Raw genomic sequence first — 24,996 nt, 5'->3', positions numbered from 1 at the left:
TGGCTACTTTTAAAATAAAGTGCATTTGGAATTGCATTGTATTATGATCCATAATTAAAATAAATGCATTTACTTCCATTATCTTTTATTAATATACAAATGCTGCCATCTGTTACAAGAGTTAGCCACTAGGTGGCAGTCAGGGTTCCAAGCATGCAGCAAAGCTAAGAAAAAGCAGAGAGTGCACAAGAAGAAGCGCAAGCTTTACTGACGTTAAAGTGTAACTTACCCCCAAACACTTTTTTTCAGCTTTTAACCAATATATATGACTTTGGGGGTGGTGTGTGAAGAATTCTGGTCAAAATTTCCACATTTGAGACCAAACTGTTACCATTGTACCATTTGTATCATTTTCAGCTGCATAAGTGCCCTCTATGGGTTGAACACTGCTTTTTTTTGCCCTCAAAACTGCACAAAATGTGGTACAACCTGACGTCATGTTGTACCAAAAGACTATGGGATTTCAAGATAGTTACTCCCCTACTCCCCCTGTACCCTTTCCCGGCTCCTCACAACTCCAAGCCTATTCCCAGGATGTCACAAGCATTTTCCTACCAATATGGCGCTACAATACACACAGCTCATTGGCTGTTTGTGTCACTTGACCTGTTAATCACCTGTTAATTGATTAAAATCGCCTGTTATTTTCCCACCAACACCTATGTAACACAATACTATCAATAAACGCCATTATAATCATAAAAGGAAGGAAATGGCATTGTGTTGCTGTAAATCATTCCCAACCTTTTTCATACTAAGGAGCCCTAATTTAGTTCACATTGGGGCAATGGACCCCCATATGATGAGATTTGGTCTCTCAGATGCAAATCTGATTTTTTTTTTTTTTTTTTTTAATGTAGCCTAGATATGATTTTGTCCAGAATTCCATATATATTAGGTTGAGAGATAACAGAGAATCCTGGAATCCTCTCAAGGACCACTGGTGGTCACCGGACCCCACATTGAGAACCACTCAACCACTTTGATTGTGCAGAGAGAAGAGAGAGAGGAAGACTCTTCTGTGCCCCTTTTTCACAAAAGCAGCCTACAGCCTAAAATGTATTTTCCTGGTTCACTTTTGACGGGGAGGAGAAGGCGGGTGAAGTGACACTCACCTCCGACTTATAGGCTACTCAGCTCCTGCTGCTACACTGCCGCTGCACTGACGCTCTGCCCCGGTCTGTGACAAGCGGCTTGTCCAGTCGTATGCAGCGGTTCGTGCAAACGGATGCGGGATTCCCGCAATCCTGTACCCAATTTCAGACACTGATTGTGCAGAAAAAATTGTGCAGAAAAATCGCACACCAGCGATTTTTGTTTGTGTTTGTTTGTTTGTTGTTTTGTGAGGGCTACAGAGCGCCCCAGGCAGGAGGCTGTTTCGCCTGTACTGTATAGGGTGAGCAGCCGGGGTCTGAGGAGGAGGGAGGGGGAGAATATTTGGCGCCCCGCTGCAGCTCTGCGATGGAGAGGAAAAGCAGAGGTGCACTACACCTTTTGACAAGAATCACGAAAAGGGAGAAACGAAAATTAAAAAGGGACTTAATGGCGGTGTATAATATATGACAAGTTGGACAAGGGAATAACGTAGATAAATCTATCATTGTGATTACATGAGCATGTTGAAAGCGGGGGGGTGGCCTGACTATTGTGCTGTGCTGCCATAACCAGGCTCGCGTCACCAGGCTCTTTTAACGATACTTACATACACTACATACATGGGAGTCAATGGAGTCAATTTCTAGTTCGCCACTGAATGACCAAATTGATATAACTTTCAACCATTTTGAGCAACGCTGTTTCCATACAGGCCACCAGCGTTGGCTAGTTGTTGATATTTATAAAGATTTTGTAGCTCTCATAACTTTGTCTTGTGATGTTTTGGGGAAACTGCGGGGAAACTGTCATTGCGTCGATTTCCGGAAAAAAAAATCCTGACCTGAGCACAGCCAAAGAGTATAGTGAGACAAGAGGAGACGGTCATTTCTTGTTTTTTATCATAGAGACACTGCGTAACGCGTCATCATTCAGAAACCACGCCCAAGACGGGGGAAAACGGAACCCCCCTCTCCAATCCTGCCGTTCTCCTATGTCACGTGCATGGTTGCGTGTCGCACAAAAAGATCATATATACGGAAGATGAACACTCCAACTTACTTCTTGACAGCTAGATCCACATTTTTCTTCTCGCCAATTCTCAATGGCATCCTTGTTTTGCTCAGGAGTACAAAAAAACTTTAACTGGCGATTTTTTACATTTGTTGTCTGAGCAGCCCACCACACAACAGCTTTTAGCTATGTTTAATTCAAGGAAAATGACGCTGGTGGGGGGGGGGGGGGGTGTCTAAGTCCCCCTTTAAAGCCCCATTCAGCAACTGTTCCAAGTTTTGCTATTAGATAAACTGTGCCCTCTGGGCGCAATAGTACCGTTCAAAGTCAACAAAACACAGCGCCAGAAAGCTCTATGTACATGTTGTGACATCGGGCACTCACCACGTGATGAAATAATAATAGTTAGTTACGTGAAACATCATTTTCGTAGCAAATCCGCACTGAGTTACTTTCTTGTTTTCATCAACACAACGCTTCCGCTGTACAGCGCATGCACGCATCTTGCCTCCGGGATGCAGGCACAAACCTGCTTAGTCCCAGGAGAGGCCTTTGGAGGGCGGTGTGTGACGAGGTGACATTCTCCCTGTTACAAGTCACTGTACCATCTTCAATGACAAAATCTGTTATATTAAGGTGAAAAAGTTACTGATTGGGGCTTTAAGTTGCAGAAGAAGAAGCACAAGCTTTACTGACGTTAATGCCTACCCCACACTACAGGATTTTCAAATCCTTGAAGATTATAAAAATCTTGAGAGCCCACACACTACAGGACAGAGAGAGCCGATTTTTTAACATTTCAATCTTGGGACACACACACAATCGCGTCTGTTCAAACGCAACCCCACACACTAGAAGATTATGCAGAAGATTCACCTTGGAAGCAGGGCTCGACGTTAACTTTTAAAATGAATCTTGACGAGGAAACGTGTGGAGCTTTTATACACTGTGTGGTTTTCTGCTCGCGGAAGTCTTGAAAACTCCACTTTGTCCGCCCAGCCGCGTCCATTCGGGGTGTAGGCCTACTGTGCACGGCCAGGCGAAAACCGTCTGCACAGGTGCCTTGTGGAGGGGCGTGTCTGCTGATTTGACTCACTTTTCCGTGCGGACACTCGCCGATCTAAGCGCTTGTTTTAGGCTACATGCTTTGCAGTATAGCATTAGTTTTCCGTCCCGTTCAAAGACGCACGGGTATTTCACCTCGATGACAATTTCCTCGTTCTTTGTTTCTGTGCGGGGCTGCGGGCGGACGCGGACCATATTATTTTGCGAAAAACTGTATGGAAACGCAGCTACTACTGGCTCTCTGCTCAAGATGCAATCGCCTGTCGGGTTGTAAATATCTAACATGTTAGATATGCCCGATTCACAATCGGGAAGAGGCAGTCTTCCCGATTGTGAATCTTTGAACCCCACACACTACAGGATCATTTGGGAAGATTATCTGCCCGACGCGCATCAAATCGGGAGCACCCCCGAGAAAATCGGGAGGGGGGAATCTTGGCCATAATCTTGCAAATTATCCTGTAGTGTGGGGTAGGCATTAGTTGCAATAAAGAACGAGTCAAAAACATATCACCTGACTGGACATCCATCATATAAACATGGTGCCAGAAGCGGAACCTTGAGGATGCAACAGGACACAAAATAACGGGCTGGACACCATTGATTCCACCGGAGCTAAGTTCAACACTTAAAAAGCAAAGGTGCTAATGCTAGCTGTTAGCCGACGAACGGCTAGTCTCTTAGAACAGACGAGTTGGCTTCCGCAATTTTCAAATGCTTCCGCCATACCGTCTGTACTTCGTGGGGGAGAATCATGCACCAACCGGAATGGGAAGCAGAAAGGCGGGTCTTCCGCTCATTAGTCCAATGAGAATCCAATATGCCGGCAGAAAGGCGGGTCTTCCGCTCATTAGTCCAATCAGAATCCAATATGCCGCATTCGCGTGTAGTGATTGGTCGGATTCCGTAGAACTTCCTTCCAGTCTGAAGGTTTTTTTCCCAACTTCCTTGTGCATGCAGAGGATGAATTTCCCCAAGGGGATAAATAAAGGATAACTTACTTACTTACTTACTTACATGTTCTGGGGGTGTAACGTACAGACTGTATAGCTGCATTCACCGGATGTAGATGATACAGTCTGTTTTAAGAGACTAACGAACGGCGGGACACTACTGTGTCTGCACTCTGTCTCTCTCTTGTAGCCTGCATGCAGGGCAGATGTATCTCAGCAACCGTAACTCGTAGGTGGCGGCGTTGGATTCGGGGTGGAAAAATACATATAGTCCTTTACAGGCATCGCGATCTGACCTTCCGTTTCCCAGAAAATGTAAATAATGTAATCAATTTTTGACATTTGTGAATCGATTCATAATCGTCTGCATCGCGATGCATCTAAGAATCGATTTCCCCCCCACCCCTACAGATCAGCCACTTCAAGTCAAATGTTTTCGATAGGCACTAAATGGTAAAATGGTAAATGGACTGCATTTATATAGCGCTTTTATCCAAAGCGCTTTACAATGTGCCTACATTCACCCATTCACACACACATTCACACACCGAAGGCGACAAGCTGCCACACAGGGTGCTGGCACAGCCATCGGGAGCAATTTGGGCTTCAGTGTCTTGCACATGGACACTTCGACATGCGGACTGGAGGAGCCGGGGATCGAACCACGACCTTCCACGATTAGTGGACGACCCGCTCTACCTCCTGAGCCACTAGCCAGGTAACATGAAAACTCAGGGGTGGGCAAAGGTTTTTCCTGAGGGCCATACTGACTTACATCAAGTAAGCGAAGGGCCACACATTGGAGATTATACCTGCCAACACTCCTGATTTCCGCGGGAGTCTCCCTATTTTTAACCCTCTCTCTCCCGTTGTGATTGGTAATTTCTTGTTAATCTCCTGATATAATAGTGATACAAATCCAATGGCTGTAGCAGATGAGATTTATTAACATAATTCTGCCTTTTTATTGAGGTTTTGGGGGTCGTTTTGTTTTTCTTTGAGTCCAGCCCTGGGGCCGCATTTTGCCCCAGGGCCGCAAGAAATGACTGTAGAACAGCAATTTCTCGTGAAATGACTGTAGAACAGTCATTTCTTACACATGAGATTACTTTTAGCCTTTTAGTCATAACGATTATTGAAAGATATTCCATATTCCAGACTGAAATGTTGTAACAGAAGTGGTTGGCCAGAATGACATGAACATTTGGACACTTATTCAGCTGGTATCTTGCATGTTGCGTTCAGGTGCACTGTAAAAAGAAAAAAGAAAAAATGCAATTCCATCGCGGGCCACACGCGGGCTGTATTTTGCCCATGTGTGATCTAGTATTTGGTGCAGAGGAGGCTCCAGGATGCTTTGGTGCTGTGTTTGTGTAGTGCTGCTGTCGAAGGCCATTAAAATATAGTTTACAGTTTAAATGGGGTTAATATTCCCAGACTTTTTTGTTTTTTTACACGGTGGTCCCATGGGTTTGGTTGAACTTTCAGCCAGCTTCCATGAAAGAAACGTATTCTTCTCCTTCCTGCTGCATGTCGGACTGCCGGACAGCAAGACATTTCAAGCAGTGTTGCCACCCAGCGCTTCCATTGCACTTCATTTTCAGACATTGTATTTTTCATCTATTGTATAGAGCTTGAAGCTTTTATTATTATTATTATTAACTCATCGACTATAAAAACACACGTTGTCAGTGTGGCTCTAATGTTGATGCTCAATTGTACGTGCAGTGATTCTGTAAATAAGACAATCTTATCACAATATTTTGATATCAAACATACCAACCAATAATCACCTTCTCACACTTCTGAGTGTGGAGTGGAAATGGTAAGGCAGATGTGGGCAATATTGCGGGTGCCGATACCTAAACAAACAAACAAAAATGTTCACAACACTCTGCGTGCTTTCAATCTGTATATATTCAATCACCAAACTGGTGAATGCACAAGCAGATAGTTATCCATTAATTGCCTGGAGTAATATTGTGACCAAGTGATTTATTGTGAACAGAGATCTCTCTCCGTGTCGTTTTCTCTCAAAATGTATCCTTTGCTTCATTTTTTTACCCTCTCAGCTGTTTTTTCTGCTCTCTGTCTCACTCTTGTATATCTTCTAACTCTCTCTCTCTGTATCTCGCTCTCCCGCCTTCTCACTCCTGCATCTTCTTATTCTGTCTCTCTCTCCTCACTCTCTCTCTCCCTCGCTCCTCTCTCTCTTTCTCTCCTGGAGCGGGGGATGCCAGGGGGACAGAGTGCAGATAGGACCTGTCTCCATAGCAACAGCTTCTGCAAGCTGCTGACACCCTACTGGGGGGGGGAGGTGTTCGTGGTGGGGAGGAGTAGTACAGGGGTTGGGGCAGTGTGTGTGTGTGTGTGTGCGTGCGTGCGTGCACACCAGTGCCGGGGAAATAAGCGAGGGGGTCACGGAGAGGAGAAAAGATGGAGGGAGAGAGAGAGAGAGAGAGAAGTGTTGCAGAACTGAGTGAGGGAGATGGATGAGAGGGGTTAAGGAGAGAGGGAGAGAGAGAGAGGGAGAGAGAGGCAGCCGACCCTGCTTCTTCCCCAGGGACTCAGTGGCCTGCTCATGTTCACTAGCAGAATTAGCATAAAGATGGGGGGAGGTGTGTGTGTGTGTTTGCGTGTGTGTGTGTGTGTGTGTGTGTGTGTGTGTGTTTGCGTGCGTGCATGTGATTTAGAGTTTTATGTGTGTGGTGGTTTCAGCTAGAACAGGGAAGGGCAGGCGAGTTTAGAGCCAAGGATGGAGCCTATTGGCGTGTATTTGTGTGTTTCATGCATATGTTTGTTACTGTGTGTTGGTGCCCAAGCATGTGTGTCACATGGATATAGTGTGTGCATTAGGTGTGCATGCTGGTGGAGCTATGGATGTGTGAGGGTGTCAAGAGGTCTGCGCTGGCGTGTGTGTGTGTTTGAGAGTGTGTTTGTGAGAACATTCCTCTCCCCTGGGTCTTAAACCCCCTCCCTGTTCTGGTCCTGTAGCTTGCGGTCCCCCCCCCCCCCCCCCCCCCTCTCTGCACTGGAGGGTTGCACTTTATGAGGCTGTGATGCAACTCTTTGTGTGTATGTGTGCGCGTGCCTGTGTGTGTTTGTTCCGGCATGCTTATGTAAGCACTCTGAACATGCGTCTCCGTCTATGTGTGTTGACAAGAATACAGTTATATCACTTCTAACTCCCGGGCTGAATCATTCACCCCACCTCCTATCCCAGATTCCAGCTGTAGTCTGCCGAGCTGTTTGACATCAAGGGGGTTGGAGACAGTAGTCGTCTTGTTTCATGTGCTAATATAGTTTAGCAGAAGTATAAGAAGCAGTGGCTCTCATCAGGCCTTCTCTTTTGGAGAAAAGAGGGTTGAAACGCTGGTGTTGTTCCTTCCTCCCAAACATCCATTGCTCCCGGCGATCTTAAAATTGCCTTTTAATACTCATTAATTGACATTGTGCATAATTATGATCTGCTTAAGTATAGTCCAGGTTGTGTCTGTGAACATGAACAGCTCTCAGTTAAAACCAGAGAAATTGAATAAGTTTAATATGTAATGTCATACTGATGTATAGCCCTGAGCTACTGACTTTGTGGATATGTAGTGTTCATTTGAACTTTTATATCCTGCTGACTTATAGTAGTATACTAAGTTCAAACCAGAAAACTGCCTGGTACTTCTTCTCTCTTCTCTTTCAATTCAGCTCAGAAAATGTTGGTTGGATTGATTTGGCAAATTTCAATGAATGTACAGTTATTCAGACAGAAGATATACATGCATGAAGATGGTCGGGAGTCAGGACAACACAGTAAAGCTCAAGAACTCAATGTCATTGTGGTCCTTTGAGGAAGATGGAAAGGGGGTGGAAACGGGGCAAGGCAGCAGATCTGTAATGGCAAGGATTAGCACACAGATGATGTTCTAGGCTTATATCAATACAAACAACCATGTCTCAAAGTGCATCAATTCACATCAGTAAGAAACATACACTCAACCCTAAATGACCTCTGATCATAGATTTTTTGGCTTTAGTTGTGTTAACTTGTCTATCCCCAACTACTATATCTAAAGCATATTTTATTGTTGCCTGAGAGAAATTTGGTGTGTGACATTGTTAACAATGCAGACATACAATAAAAACATATAACAACCAATGGCAGATGCTCTGCAGTCCTACAACATATTTGTGGTAAGGACATTTGTTGGACATAGATCTTATTAATTCATAGTTTGACTGGGATCTCAGCTCTCCAGCTCTGTAATTGATGTGCTGCCTTTATTCTATGTAGAATACAGTAATGTAATGGTACTTGCCTTGCTAGTTAATGTTAACCAAGATTAGTATTGTAAAGGAAAACTACCGGTAAGACAAAAACTATCTTTAAAAAAATATTGTTATGGCCTGAAAGAAAAATAATGAACTATCTTTCCTACTTGTAAGATTAATTCAAGCTATGAATTTGTTTGGTTTTGGTGGAGAATGTTTGGCCCTTTTGTTTTTACATTTTTAAAATAATTAATTGTTTTGTTTTGTGCTGTTTCAAACATAATGTAAAATACCTCAACTCAAACTAAGTCGAAACTTAGCAAAACTAAACATATGTAAGAAATATAAACTAAACTAAAAGTTTCAAACCCACTGAAAGCTAACAAAAACTGAAGTCAAATTGAAATAAAAATGTGACTTTATAAAACTAATGATAATTCCAAAACTATAATAACCATGATGTTAACAAATTAGCCATTGCAAACAGACATGTTATGTGAATCTTTTTGGAAATAATATGGCTTTTTGTGAGAAGCCACTCCCACTGTCACGCCCCCCTTTTGATGAATTGGTATGAAAGTGTATTTATTCCTTGTATTGCCCCCAGGGCACAGGAGTAAGTTTTCACAGCTGAAACAGACTCAGCTCTGGACTAAGCCGTTGTTCACACAGAACGCCGAACGTAAGCAGAACTGAAGCTTGAAGCAGGCACAAGCTGATCTGACGCCTAACTGTTCACACAAGAAGCCTTCTCTTTTCCTCTCACCGCCTCCTCGGCTCGCCTTGAACCCGCCCACAACTCCCATTGACTTCATGCGTAGCAGCTTCAAGCTTCATGCGCCATGCCTGGAAAATAGGACTGAATCCTGAATGATCGCTCCAGCGCGGCTTCAGCGTGGATTCGGCATTGCTTCGGCGTGGCGTGGGCCTGGTGTGAACGATCTCACCTGTTAACAAGGACGCCGAAATGAAACTGCGTGGCTTTGGCATTGCTTCGCCGTATAGTGTGAACGGCCACTAAGGTTTCACAGCTGAAACAGACTCCGCTCTCCCAGGGCACATGAGTAACGTTTCACAGCTGAAACTAGGGATGTCAATTTTCGGTTAATTTCACTTTCGATTAACCGACGCTAATAATCGATTAACCTATCGGTTAATTCATAATTTTTTAATATTATTATTATTTTTATTTATTTTTTATTTTTATTTTTTTTGTCTATTTACTCAATGAACTCATGCCCAAACAAGGCGTGTCTATTTAGATGCTGAAATGTTAATGCTTTTTGTGTTAGAATTTCTAACACAAAAAGCATTAACAAGCATTAACAAAAAGCATCAACATTTCAACACAAATTCTTTTTGTGTTAGAATTTCTAACACAAAAAGCATTAACATTTCAGCATCTAAATAGACACGCCTTGTTTGGGCATGAGCTCATTGAGTAAATAGACCAAAAAAAAAAAAAAGTTTTTTTTTTTTTTTTTTTTTTTTTTTTTTAATATTAACTGATAGACCGACAGCAATAACCGAACAACGACGTTAGCGACGGTTAATCGATTAACGGTTAACCGTTGACATCCCTAGCTGAAACAGACTCAGCTCTACAGGGCACAGGAGTAACATTTCACAGCTGAAACAGACTCAGCTCTACAGGGCACAGGAGTAACGTTTCACAGCTGAAACAGACTCAGCTCTACAGGGCACAGGAGTAACGTTTCACAGCTGAAACAGACTCAGCTCTACAGGGCACAGGAGTAACATTTCACAGCTGAAACAGACTCAGCTCTACAGGGCACATGAGGAACATTTCACAGCTGAAACAGACTCAGCTCTACAGGGCACAGGAGTAACGTTTCACAGCTGAAACAGACAGCTCTACAGGGCACAGGAGTAACGTTTCACAGCTGAAACAGACTCAGCTCTACAGGGCACAGGAGTAACATTTCACAGCTGAAACAGACTCAGCTCTACAGGGCACAGGAGTAACATTTCACAGTTGAAACAGTGGCATTCCCTGTCAACCTGTAGGAGAAGATCAGAGACTGCCTCCCTCAGTCCTAAGCTTCCTCTGAGCTCAGTTGAGGTGGCTTGCTGCTGCCCCCCTTCTCTCTCTCTCTCTCTCTCTCTCTCTCTCTCTCTCTCTCTCTCGCTCTCTCTCTCTCGCTCTCTCTCTCTCTCTCTCTCTCATGGACATGAGGGAACAGTTTATGATGGTAGTAGAAGACCCTTTTCCTGAACTAACAATTAAACTTTACATGAGATGGGGGGGTTGGGGGGCCTTCTGTGATTTCTGGTGCAGACACTGCCCCCTGTAGCAACTTGGTAGCCCGTGCATCTTTTTACAAATGTAGGCCAAGAGAGAGTTATGGACACACACTCACTCTCTCACTTTCACACACACACACACACACACACACACACACACACACACACACACACACACACACACACACACACACAGATGTGGACTACAGGACCACATTTATAATTGCTGTGTCTGTGTGTTGCAGAGTGCGGCGGCAGCGCCCAGCCCGGTGATGGGCAACATGCCCCCTAACGACGCCATGCCAGGCGGTCCCATGCCCCCAGGCTTCTTCCAGGTAAGACTTTACCCCCCTCTACAACTCCCCTGTGCACACACACACACACACACCCTCCTGCCACCCTGTTCTTCTATGTGTAACTTCTTTCTTCATCCCTCTACCTCCCCATCCTTTGCTCCTTTAAAGCCCCTACATGGAACTTTTAACTGGTTATGAAACAGTCTCAATTTATTACCTATGCCTATATCAGCAAATGAGGAGGCTCGGTGTTCAGGAAATGCAATCTTCATTCTAGGAAAACACTACTGCTTTTGTCCACAGGACCTGCTAAAATCAACACAAAATGAAAGTTCCATGTAGCTGCTTTAAAACAAATGATCCAGTACCTTTTTTCTTGTACATTTACATATTTTCTTAAAGACTTTGACTTGTAGATGGGGAAAATATAATTTCTGTCATGTCAGGTGAAAACCTCATATCTCTAAAAGGGCAACTTCTCAGCTGCTAAAACAGCCTTGATTTTAGCTTGACCACCATGCGTTTTTATATAGTTTATTGAACAGTGTTTTAAAGGGTTTCATAAGACCAAGGCTTGTAGAATTTCACCCAACCATGTAATTCTTAAAATTTGTATGGTATCTTTACTCCTTAACAGCCTTGAAGTGCATCTTGTCAAACTTAGGTCGCTTTCACATATAAGCTGGTGGACTCTGTGCGATTCGGGGGGGTGAAGTTGCAACATTGTTGCGATTTTCATTTGGTCTGGTTCGCTTTCACACATGCAATTTGTCACAAGCGCACCAAACTTTCTGAACACGTGGTCGAAACAGTCACTCGTCTATTGGACAGAATAGAGAAGGGAAATGTCTCCTCTCTTCAGCAGGCTTCTTGCCTGGCTGAGGGCTGACTGAATAACACAAGTGAATCCGCAAAACACAAACCATGGAGCAACACCACCTGTGATATTGGGATTTCTGGTTTTACTTTGGTGTTACTATCAAATCATTATTTAACAAGAATGTGCCCAATATGAGCAGCAGATGAGGCAGCAAGCTGTTGAACATTTCATTCTGCAGATGAGAGTAGCCTACGTACCGAAGGAGATAGGCAAGCAGGCCAGCTGTTGAGAAATGTGATGTTGTTATGACGACATACGCCACGACGCGACGTGCAGGTACTGTACACGTGTGCACGCCGCAGTGTTTGTTTTGCTCCCTTCTACCGTCTTCTACTCATGATGCACTGCATGAGTGCATCAGATGCACTGGCGCTCTTGTGTTTAGTCCGTTTTGCTTTCACACAACAAATGAACGGCGCCAGGGTTTACTTGGAAGCGAACCGAGACCCACGTTTTCAAGCGGACCAGAGTTAGTTTGTTTGTTCCGCCACAGAGTTCGTTTGCGCTTTCACACCATCCCAAACGAACCGCACTATCCGAGGAAACGAACTCTGGTGCGGTTAAAGGGGACTAAACAGCTTATATGTGAAAGCGACCTTATATTTTGGTCACATCTTGTCAAACTCCAAGTTACCAGCTTAGTGGCCTTGTGGTTTGAGTGTCCGCCCTGAGACTGGGAGGTTGTGAGTTCGATCCCCGGCCGAGTCATACCAAAGACTATAAAAATGGGACCCATTTGCCTCCCTGCTTGGCACTCAGCATCAAAGGGTTGGAATTGGGGGGTTAGATCACCATATCATTCCCGAGCGCGGCACTGCTGCCGCTCACCGCTCCCACAGGGGATGGGTCAAATGCGGAGATCAAATTTCACACACTCAGGTGTGTGACAATCATTGGGACTTTACCTTTTACCTTTACCTTTACTCATGTTTTGGTCACATCTTGTCAGTGCTGTTACAGGAGAAGCATTTTAATTACCGTAGTGTTAAGGTTGAGGTGTTTAGGTGTTAAGGTAATAGAGAGCCGCAGGGATGACGTATTTTTGTAGGCAGAATGCGGAAGTCCCGAACTTCCTGGTTCTTCACTGTTTCTGTCTATGGGATTTTTGAATGGGTTTTTGCCGCGATGCTTCAAATACGGTCTCTGGGCAACGCAAGATTAATCAAACGCGAACCAGAGTTCCGTCGGATAATCTTCACACATGAGGACCACTTTCATGAGTTTTGTAGCGTAAATGCGAGCCCTAGAAGTAAAATGCTCGAGCTAAGCTAATCCAGAACTACACACTGTTGCATAGGCTTCCACGTCACGTCAGCACTCAACCTGGACTGTTGTTGATGTGTGCACTGATTACCCCGGGCTGAACGGGGCTGAACCAGGTGAGGGAAAGAGAATTTCCGTGTTTGCCCTTTGAAGTGGTGACGTTATTGACGTATATATCCCCATCGACTCAACAGTGTAGTCTCATTTAGCCGTTTGCTAGCTAGCCGTCCTTTTAACGGCACGTAAAAGCTTCAAAACTCGTAAAAGTGGTCCTCGTGTGTGAAGATGATATTACTAAACACTGGTTCGCGTTTGATTAAAGGAGAATTTCGTTTTTTTTTAACCTGGACCCATCTCCTGGCATTAATTATGATTTGACCACTCACCCAATGATGTCCGCGGCGTTTCTGGCCGTCCTAGCGTTGTTTTGAGATCAATAGCGTCCAAGTCAGTTGTAAAATGGAGCTGATTTGGGGCCAAGTGTGAGCCTGTCTTTCCTGCATCTAAATAGCTATTTTTATTCCCGTTTTCCCCAAATATCGTCATAATCTGATCCCTCAACATCCACCACAGTGATATTTCCCCCCAGGCCACAAAGGGAGTCGCACAGGGATCAAATTACCTCAAACGTGATCTCGGTCACCAAGTCTCGTGAAGTCCCGCGATACTTTCCTGCCGACTGGCCAACGACAGGTAGGACGCTTTGCGGTGGTGGTTTTAGCGTAACCTATGTGGGGTTTGGCGTAACCTATGTGGGATTCGAAATAACGACATACAGACATGAAACAGTAAAAAGTAGGGATGTCTTAAAACATAGTACATTTAAAAGGACACAAAACCATGTAAATTAAAACAGAAAAGGGGGCATGAAGTAGGCTACTATTGAATTCAACAATTCAGACAGCGAATAGCCTCAGGAACAAAAGAATGGCTGTATCTGTTCCTGCAACAGCGGGGCATCCTATACCTGCGCCCAGAAGGAAGGAGGGAAAACTCAGGGTAAAGAGGGTGCTGTGGGTCACGCAGGACACCCTGAGCCTTCTTAAGAACCCTCCTCTTATATAGAAGACAGAGGTCATTCAAGTTACAGCCAGTGATTTTGGAGCTCGTCCTGACAATTTTCTTTAGCATGTTCTTGTTTGTCAAGTTTATGTTCCCAAACCAAGAAATAAATGCAAAGGTGAGGACTGACTCAATACAAGAAGAATAGAACATTTTCAAAAGTGACTTGTCTACATTAAAACTTCTTAGCTTCCTTAAAAAGAACAAGCGCTGATGGCTTTTCTTTAGAATTGCCTTCACATTAGGCTCAAAACTCAGTTTGTCGTCCAGAATTGTCCCCAGATATTTGTACTGGCTTCTACCTGTTTCCCATTTATAGGTCCCATTTATAGGTCCCATTTATAGATCCCAAGTCGGAGGACTTGGGATCTCGCAGAAACTTGCGTGATTAAACGTGACTTCAGAGCAAAACAAACATGGAGGTAGACCCCAGGTGTAATTTGGTTGCTCTCATCTGTGCTACTTTTTGCACAGAGAAGCCATGTCATGGCTGAGAAGATGTTATGGTTCTGTCCACGCATGCAACATCCGGTTGGTGACCATCAGCTTGCTCTCACTGGCTCTCTGCTCAAGATTCCATCGCCTGTCGAGTTGTAAATATCAAACATATTTGATATGCCCGATTCACAATCGGGAAGAGCCTGACAAGTCAACAGCAGTCTTTGAACCCCACACACACACACACACACACACACACACACACACACACACACACACACACACTACAGGATCATTTGGGCAGATTATCGGTCCCGACGAGGCTCAAATCAGGAGCACCCACGAGATAGCCAGGAGGGAGGAGAGATAGTCAGGAGGGAGGAGATATAGTCAGGAGGGAGGAGAGATAGTCAGGAGGGAGGAGAGGTAGTCAGGAGGGAGGAGAGATAGTCAGGAGGGAGGAGAGATAGTCAGGAGGGAGGAGAGATAGTCAGGAGGGAGGAGAGATAGTCAGGAGGGAGGAGAGATAGTCAGGAGGGAGGAGAGATAGTCAGGAGGGAGGAGAGATAGTCAGGAGGGAGGAGAGATAGTCAGGAGGGAGGAGAGGTAGTCAGGGAGGAGAGGTAGTCAGGAGGGAGGAGAGATAGTCAGGAGGGAGGAGAGATAGTCAGGAGGGAGGAGAGGTAGTCAGGAGGGAGGAGAGATAGTCAGGAGGGAGGAGAGATAGTCAGGAGGGAGGAGAGGTAGTCAGGAGGAAGGAGAGGTAGTCAGGAGGGAGGAGAGATAGTCAGGAGGGAGGAGAGGTAGTCAGGAGGGAGGAGAGGTAGTCAGGAGGGAGGAGAGGTAGTCAGGAGGGAGGAGAGATAGTCAGGAGGGAGGAGAGATAGTCAGGAGGGAGGAGAGATAGTCAGGATGGAGGAGAGGTAGTCAGGAGGGAGGAGAGGTAGTCAGGAGGGAGGAGAGGTAGTCAGGAGGGAGGAGAGGTAGTCAGGAGGGAGGAGAGATAGTCAGGAGGGAGGAGAGATAGTCAGGAGGGGGGAGAGATAGTCAGGAGGGAGGAGAGATAGTCAGGAGGGAGGAGAGGTAGTCAGGAGGGAGGAGAGGTAGTCAGGAGGGAGGAGAGGTAGTCAGGAGGGAGGAGAGATAGTCAGGAGGGAGGAGAGATAGTCAGGAGGGAGGAGAGGTAGTCAGGAGGGAGGAGTCAGGAGGGAGGAGAGGTAGTCAGGAGGGAGGAGTCAGGAGGGAGGAGAGATAGTCAGGAGGGAGGAATCTTGGCCACAATCGGGCAAATTGTCGTCAGGTGTGAGGGAGGCAGAACACGTTCAATAGCCCCGTTTACATGGGTCCAAAAATCCTACTTATAATCGGATCGATAGGTCAGTCGGATTCAAAATGTCTCATATAAACACCTTAGCCGACCCGATTCACCCGGATCGTTTTAAATTTTCGATCGTATTGAAAGAGGTAGTCTACGCCGATTGATAATCAGCTTGATGCCGCATATAAACTGCTGAATAGAGTGGATTCGGTTGATAGAGTGGATTATTCATTCTGCGCATGCGCTCCCATGCGCTCCTGGCCAAATGTCTCTGGAGGATGATTAACTGCTGAGACCGTAGAGCCGCAAATAAATAGAACCACAACACAATAAGCGTCCCCAACAAAACACGACGTGGATCCATTTAGTGCTGCGCGATTAATCTAATCGCAATGTCAGCACGTGCGATTACATCACCGCAAAATTGTGCGATTATTATTATTTGTTCATGTCTTTTTGAGTGTGTGTGTGCCTCCTCTAAACTAACGTTACACGCGACGCAGCAAACACGTTTCTCTGCCATCACACTGGGCATCAACACTAGCGTAGCGGGAGACTTCTCCCATGCACTCCCGCAAATAAGTAATGTTATGCGCAGCAAGGTTCACAAACATAACATCTTACCGAGAGAGGGAGAGAACATCCATCATCGCTAACAGCTAGCTATGCTAATAACTAGCTAGCCCTTCAGAAACGCATCTAAACAGCCGTGTGATTAGCGAGAACGTCAGTAAAGTAAGGAGAGAGCTACAGGTGCTTATGCAGAACTAGTGCACGATTAAAGGAGAATTTCGTTTTTTTTTAACCTGGACCCATCTCCTGGCAATAATTATGATTTGGCCACTCACCCAGCGATGTCCGCGGCGTTTCTGGCCGTCCTAGCGTTGTTTTGAGATCAATAGTGTCCAAGTCAGTTGTAAAATGGAGCTGATTTGGGGCCAAGTGTGAGCCTGTCTTTCCTGCATCTAAATAGCTACAGGTAGGATGCTTTGCGGTGGTGGTTTTAGCGTAACCTATGTGGGGTTTGGCATAACCTTCGTTATTTCGAATCCCACATAGGTTACACCAAACCCCACATAGGTTACGCTAAAACCACCACCGCAAAGCGTGTACGTGTAGTTGGCCAGCCGGCAGGAAAGTATCGCGGGACTTCACGAGACTTGGTGACCGAGATCACGTTTGAGGTAATTTGATCCCTGTGAGAGTCCAGGAAATGGCCTGGGGCGAAATATCACTCTGGTGGATGTTGAGGGATCACATTATTACGATATGTGGCGAAAACGGGAATAAAAATAGCTATTTAGATGCAGGAAAGACAGGCTCACACTTGGCCCCAAATCAGCTCCATTTTACAACTGACTTGGACGCTATTGATCTCAAAACAACGCTAGGACGGCCAGAAACGCTGCGGACATCGCTGGGTGAGTGGCCAAATCATAATTATTGGCAGGAGATGGGTCCAGGTTAAAAAAAAACGAAATTCTCCTTTAAGTGCACAGTGGGTAATGATCCGCTGTGATAAAGAATATAGTGAGATGAACAAGGTTGATAGCAGAGAAAACACTGTCACCTCCAGGCTTCTAACACTAACTAGTGTCACATGATGCCTTCATGGTCCCTCGATAAAGTGCAGATGCACGTTACCTCGTCCTCTCTCTCAAGAAGCGTCACGTGAGTGTGGTGTTTAAGGCCATCTGTCACTAAAAAATAAATAAACGAGATGTAGGCTGTTATTGTATTACTTGACAGACATGTAACTAACTTTGCAGTCTGAGCCATCTTCTATAGCTGTAACGCAGTGCAGTTTCTATTTTTCTAGTGTTTCTTTTTTACATGTTTGGGACAGGCAAATGTCTCAAAATGTTTGTTTTTTTAAAGATAATTTTATTTCAAATTGTTTTATTTATTTAGTTTTAATATATTTTAAATTGTAATATATTTCATATATTTTATTCTGTGATACGTGAAACTGTGGTATTTTTGTCCAAGGTTATCATACCGTCAAAAACTCATGCCGGCACATAGATAGGCTACCATTTGTTTATTATATCGCAATCACAATCGCAAATCGCAATATTGTCCACCATCGCTAATCGCACCTTTCCCCCAAATCATGCAGCACTAGATCGATTTTTCCAGAGGTAAACATGAAAAGTGGTAGACGAAAGTGCACCTCTTCTTCTCTGCAGGTAGTGGGAGAGACCATTTGCGCATGTCTGTAATCGGTTTCAGCTGGGGCCATGTATACACGGATTGAACGTGGGTCGCTTTATTTAGCGTTCATGTATACGGATCAAATCAGATTCGTATAATCCGACTGATTTCAATCAGATTGAGGAAAACAATCCATGTAAACGGGAGTAATTGAAGGATTTCATTCCAAAGTCAAATGTAGGGTGAAAGTGCTTCATCAAACCGCGCCACAGGTACAGTTTGGAACTTCAATACTCCCACTTCTGTTTCCTTTTTTCCAATCCTTCCTATCACCTCACCTCTCTCTCCCTCCAGAGCATCTCCACCTCACACCATTCATTCATTCATTCATTCATTCATTCATCTCTGGCTTTCCTCGCCGGGCTGTTCCATTGATATATGATGCATCCATCCCATGTTGAAGCTCTTCACTCCTCCTCTCTTCTCTCTGTCTCTGCCGTGTCCCGGCTCTGTGAAGGCAAAGGTTTTAGTGTGGGAGATGGTTGTCTGAAGAGTGAGGAGAATGAGCGATGCACAAAAACACTGCCTGCGCATGCACACACACACATGCACACACACACACACACACACACACACACACACACACACACACACACACACACACACACACACACACACACACACACACACACACACACACACATGCACACACATACACATACAGGCATAGTCTCACACAGACACACACACAGTTAAACACACAGTCAAACATACAAAAACAGTTTGGCACAGACACACACACACACACACACATATAGGCATACTCTCATACACACACACACGCACAGACACACACACACACACACACACACACACACACACACACACACATGCACAGACACACACACACAGACACACGCATACAGGCATAGTCTCATATGCACACACACACGTACACACGCACACACACACACACACACACACACACACACACACACACACACACACACACACACACACACTCCGCCAGGCAGTGGTGTGATGGACAGCACTGGCATTTGGCAGGAGGCACGATAAGGTGGTGAAAAGTAGGAGAGAGAGAGAGGGAGAGAGAGGGAGAGAGAGAGAGCGAACGAGTGACACGATGGAGAGAGAGAGAGAGAGCGGGAGAGAGAGGAAGAGGAGAGAGAGCGAGTGACACGATTGAGAGAGAGAAGAAGAGAGAGCGGGAGAGGGAGCGAGTGACACGATGGAGAGAGAGAACGGGAGAGAGAGGAAGAAGAGAGAGAGCGGGAGAGAGAGGAAGAGGAGAGAGAGCGAGTGACACGATGGAGAGAGAGAGCGGGAGAGAGAGGAAGAAGAGAGAGAGCGGGAGAGAGAGGAAGAGGAGAGGGAGCGAGTGACACGATCGAGAGAGAGAACGGGAGAGAGAGGAAGAAGAGAGAGCGGGAGAGAGAGGAAGAGGAGAGAGAGCGAGTGACACGATGGAGAGAGAGAGAGAGACAGCGGGAGAGGAGGAGGATAGAGAGAGTGAATGACACGATGGAGAGAGAGAGCGGGAGAGAGAGGAGGAGGAGAATAGAGAGAGCGAGTGACACGATGGAGAGAGAGCAGGAGAGAGAGAGCGAGTGACACAATGGAGAGAGAGATGGAAAGAGTGAGAGGAAGAGGAGGAGAGAGGGAGAATGTGAAGATGAGTGTGACCACGAGTCTGGCCCAGTGTTTGTTTCTGTGGCTACCTACCATTCTGTTGTTTGCTTGCTGAGAGGGCTGGTTAGTGAAAGTACCACTGAATAAGAGAGAGACAGGGTGAGGGGAGACGCACGCAAATGCTATTTATAACAGTGGTGGGGGAGTGAAATTTGGGCGAAGGTTTTACGTGTGTGTGTGAGTGTGTGTGTGTGTGTGTGTGTGTATGTGTGTGTGCGCGTGTGTGCGCGCGTTTGTGTGTACTTTGTGTTCAAGGGACCTTGTGACAGAAGGTTTGGCTGTTTGTTTTCTGCAAATATGGTTAATGGTCTTTTGTATGGTCTCAATTTGTGTGACTGTCTGGATGGTGCTACTTTTGCATATTGTTTTATCAAGAGGTGGAGGCTCTGACTGTTCATTGTGGTTTGCTGTGGTTTGCACTTTAGCTGCAATGGCACAATGCAGGGATTATTTAATGAAAGTCTGTGGAGCCCAATGGAACATTGCAGAGATGCAACGATTAATCGATTAGTTGTCAACTATTAAATTAATCTGCAACTTTTGATAATCAATCGGTTTGCGTAATTTGTAAAGAAAAACAAAAGTCAAAATTCTCTGATTCCAGCTTCTTAAATGTGTATATTTTCTGGTTGTTTTACTCCTCTATGACAGTAAACTGAATATCCTTGGGTTGTGGACAAAACAAGAGATTTGAAGACGTCATCTTGGGCTTTGGGAAACACTGAACGACATTTTTCACCATTTTCTGACAATGTATAGACCAAACAATTAATCGAGAATAATCTACAGATTAATCTACATTGGAAATAATCGTTGGTTGCAGCCCTAGAAGATTATCAGACCAGCTTACCCCTCCAGAAGCACAGACAGGTAGGGAGAGGACACAGGCCTCCCCAGCTTTGATTGGGAGCCTCACAGTCGCCACACATGTACCTCCAGACTCACTGAAGTAACGTATGTGTGTGTGTGTGTGTGTGTGTATCTGTGTGTATCTGTGTCTGTGTGTATCTGTGTGTGTGTGTATCTGTGTGTGTCTGTGTGTGTCTGTTTGTATTTGTGTGTATCTGTATGTGTATGTGTGTGTCTGTTTGTATTTGTATGTATCTGTGTGTGTATGTGTGTATCTGTGTGTATTTGTGTGTATCTGTGTCTAGGGGGGATTAGGTGGGAAATTCTCCATGTACCTTTTGTAAATTGGCCATTATTTGTCTTCTTCAAACAAGTGGAGGAACAAAAAGATGGCGATGAAGGAACTGGCAAATGAAGCGAGCGGAAAATAGACTGTTGCATAATGAGTTGTTTTTTAGGGGTCGTTGACCTCTTGTCTTGGGGTGTAATGTCAGCAACAACGTGTCAGAATGCAGAGATGTTGGGGTGCAACTGCTTCCTCTGAGCACACTGACACACTCACATACTGCTACAGGCTTAGAATCAGCACAAACGTGAACATGCTAACTCCAGCTCTTGTTTGTTATTCTCTATCCTCCTCCTGTTTTGAAGTTGCCACTAGTGCCGTCCTGCTCACTTTCGTTTCCCTAAGCCTTTGGCAACACTGCCCCCATGTGGTTCAGAGTGAAACTACATCCAGTCCTCTGACTGGGTCTGGAGGACAGTCTTTCTCAGTCCAGCCATCAAACTAAGGCCAAGACTGAAAGTATACTGACTCGTGTGGACATGCATTTAAGCGTCTACTTGGGACTATTTTGGCCCTTTGTTTTGACTTGAAGGCAAAGCAAGTCATGTGTTGAGCTTTGGAAACCTGTATGTTCTGGTTAAGGAGTAGACTGGTTAAGGAGTAGACTGTTTAACTGTGAAACCTGTATGTTCTGGTTAAGGAGTAGACTGTTGAACTGTGAAACCTGTATGTTCTGGTTAAGGAGTAGACTGTTGAACTGTGAAACCTGTATGTTCTGGTTAAGGAGTAGACTGGTTAAGGAGTAGACTGTTGAACTGTGAAACCTGTATGTTCTGGTTAAGGAGTAGACTGGTTAAGGAGTAGACTGTTGAACTGTGAAACCTGTATGTTCTGGTTAAGGAGTAGACTGTTTGGAAACCTGTATGTTCTGGTTAAGGAGTAGACTGTTTAACTGTGAAACCTGTATGTTCTGGTTAAGGAATAGACTGTTTAACTGTGAAACCTGTATGTTCTGGTTAAGGAGTAGACTGTTGAACTGTGAAACCTGTATGTTCTGGTTAAGGAATAGACTGTTTAACTGTGAAACCTGTATGTTCTGGTTAAGGAGTAGACTGTTGAACTGTGAAACCTGTATGTTCTGGTTAAGGAGTAGACTGTTTAACTGTGAAACCTGTATGTTCTGGTTAAGGAGTAGACTGTTGAACTGTGAAACCTGTATGTTCTGGTTAAGGAGTAGACTGTTTAACTGTGAAACCTGTATGTTCTGGTTAAGGAGTAGACTGTTGAACTGTGAAACCTGTATGTTCTGGTTAAGGAGTAGACTGTTTAACTGTGAAACCTGTATGTTCTGGTTAAGGAATAGACTGTTTAACTGTGAAACCTGTATGTTCTGGTTAAGGAGTAGACTGTTTAACTGTGAAACCTGTATGTTCTGGTTAAGGAATAGACTGTTTAACTGTGAAACCTGTATGTTCTGGTTAAGGAGTAGACTGATTAACTGTGAAACCTGTATGTTCTGGTTAAGGAGTAGACTGTTTAACTGTGAAACCTGTATGTTCTGGTTAAGGAATAGACTGTTTAACTGTGAAACCTGTATGTTCTGGTTAAGGAATAGACTGTTTAACTGTGAAACCTGTATGTTCTGGTTAAGGAGTAGACTGGTTAACTGTGAAACCTGTATGTTCTGGTTAAGGAATAGACTGTTTAACTGTGAAACCTGTATGTTCTGGTTAAGGAGTAGACTGTTTAACTGTGAAACCTGTATGTTCTGGTTAAGGAGTAGACTGTTTAACTGTGAAACCTGTATGTTCTGGTTAAGGAATAGACTGTTTAACTGTGAAACCTGTATGTTCTGGTTAAGGAATAGACTGTTTAACTGTGAAACCTGTATGTTCTGGTTAAGGAATAGACTGTTTAACTGTGAAACCTGTATGTTCTGGTTAAGGAGTAGACTGATTAACTGTGAAACCTGTATGTTCTGGTTAAGGAGTAGACTGATTAACTGTGAAACCTGTATGTTCTGGTTAAGGAGTAGACTGTTTAACTGTGAAACCTGTATGTTCTGGTTAAGGAATAGACTGTTTAACTGTGAAACCTGTATGTTCTGGTTAAGGAGTAGACTGTTTAACTGTGAAACCTGTATGTTCTGGTTAAGGAGTAGACTGTTGATTGAACTGTGAAACCTGTATGTTCTGGTTAAGGAATAGACTGTTTAACTGTGAAACCTGTATGTTCTGGTTGTTAAGGAATAGACTGTTAAACTGTGAAACCTGTATGTTCTGGTTAAGGAATAGACTGTTTAACTGTGAAACCTGTATGTTCTGGTTAAGGAGTAGACTGTTTAACTGTGAAACCTGTATGTTCTGGTTAAGGAATAGACTGTTTAACTGTGAAACCTGTATGTTCTGGTTAAGGAATAGACTGTTTAACTGTGAAACCTGTATGTTCTGGTTAAGGAATAGACTGTTGAACTGTGAAACCTGTATGTTCTGGTTAAGGAATAGACTGTTTAACTGTGAAACCAAACCTGTATGTTCTGGTTAAGGAGTAGACTGTTTGGAAACCCGTATGTTCTGGTTAAGGAGTAGACTGTTGAACTGTGAAACCTGTATGTTCTGGTTAAGGAGTAGACTGTTTAACTGTGAAACCTGTATGTTCTGGTTAAGGAGTAGACTGTTTGGAAACCTGTATGTTCTGGTTAAGGAGTAGACTGTTTGGAAACCCGTATGTTCTGGTTAAGGAGTAGACTGTTTGGAAACCCGTATGTTCTGGTTAAGGAGTAGACTGTTTAACTGTGAAACCTGTATGTTCTGGTTAAGGAGTAGACTGTTTAACTGTGAAACCTGTATGTTCTGGTTAAGGAGTAGACTGTTTAACTGTGAAACCTGTATGTTCTGGTTAAGGAGTAGACTGTTTAACTGGCAATTTTCGCAAAGTTGCCCGAATTGTCCAGTCCAATCTTTTCCATCTTCCCCCTCCTCTTCTTCCTCTACCTAAGGCCTCTCTACTGGTCCTTCTTCTTCCTATGATTTTGACTGACTGGTTCCTTCGTCAGGTGTAAACCCCCCCCCCCCCCTTTGCCCCTCCCCTTTCTGATATCGCTCTTCTTTCTTAAAGGGACCACCCGGCTCTCAGCAGTCCCCCCATGCACAGCCGCCCCCTCACAACCCCAGCAACCCCATGATGGGACCCCATGGCCAGGTAAGACGTACCTGCTTTCTCTCAAACACCACCATCTTTGTCTTTCCCTCTAAATCTCCCCCCTCACCCACACACAATCTCTCTGTCTCTCTCTTGCTCTCCCTCTCTTACTTTACTTTACTTTATTTCATTTGGCAGACGCCTTTCTCCAAAGCGACGTACATACAGAAAATAACAACCATAAAATCATGTAACATACATAGTGGAAACAGAGATAAGGGAAAAAGATAAATACAATAAAAGCCAACAAACAAATAAACAGACAGTTGAAGGTACGTGGGCAGCATGTTAAGGGTGATGGAAAGGGAAGGTTAGGGGGAGGTGAAATGGAGGGAAAAGAGATGGGTTTTTAACCGATTGCGGAAGATGGGGAGAGATTCGGATGTCCTGACTAGGGGGGGGAGCTCGTTCCACCATTTGGGGGCGAGACAGGAAAAGAGGCGAGATTGAGAGCGGCCCCTAAGCCCGCGAAGCAGGGGGGGGGTGAGACGGCTTGCGCTAGTGGAGGGGCGGAGGGAGCGGTGGGAGGGTTGGAACGTGACCAAGGTTTGAAGGTATTGGGGGGCAGTTGAGTGGACAGCTCTGAATGTGAGGACAAGGGTTTTGAATTTGATGCGTGACAGGATGGGGAGCCAGTGGAGGTCACGGAGGAGGGGGGTGACGTGAGAGAATTTGGGTTGGTTGAAAACAAGGCGGGCAGCAGAATTCTGGATGAGTTGAAGGGGTTGGATTGCAGAGGAGGGGAGACCGGCTAGGAGAACATTGCAATAATCAAGTCTAGATAAAACCATGGCCTGGACTAAAATTTGGGTTGCTTCGGAGGTTAAAAAAGGGCGGATCTTTCTAATGTTAAAGAGGGAGAATCTACAGGAACGTGCCAGTGCTGT

General features: G+C 44.8%; 1 protein-coding gene across 12 annotated transcripts in view; it reads left to right on the top strand.

Moving 5' to 3' along the window:
* LOC310773937 (single-stranded DNA-binding protein 3) overlaps positions 1-24,996 on the top strand; it is an 83,544-nt gene that overhangs the window by 43,959 nt on the left and 14,589 nt on the right. For 7 of the 12 annotated variants that reach the window (XM_083633948.1, XM_083633956.1, XM_083633947.1 and 4 more), the window contains exon 5: positions 10,898-10,987. The exons of 1 other annotated variant lie outside the window; for it this stretch is intronic. In XM_083633948.1, coding sequence (XP_083490074.1) covers positions 10,898-10,987 — 90 coding nt within the window. Of the gene's footprint in view, positions 1-10,897; positions 10,988-24,025; positions 24,110-24,996 lie in introns of all 12 variants that reach the window. 4 more of the 12 variants (XM_083633949.1, XM_083633945.1, XM_083633951.1 and 1 more) reach the window with 1 other exon arrangement.

Source organism: Poromitra crassiceps (assembly GCF_964638095.1).
Source record: "Poromitra crassiceps genome assembly, chromosome: 3".
NCBI lineage: Eukaryota > Metazoa > Chordata > Actinopteri > Beryciformes > Melamphaidae > Poromitra > Poromitra crassiceps.
Note: the sequence above shows the minus strand (reverse complement) of the source record. Positions and strands in the feature narration are given on the sequence as shown.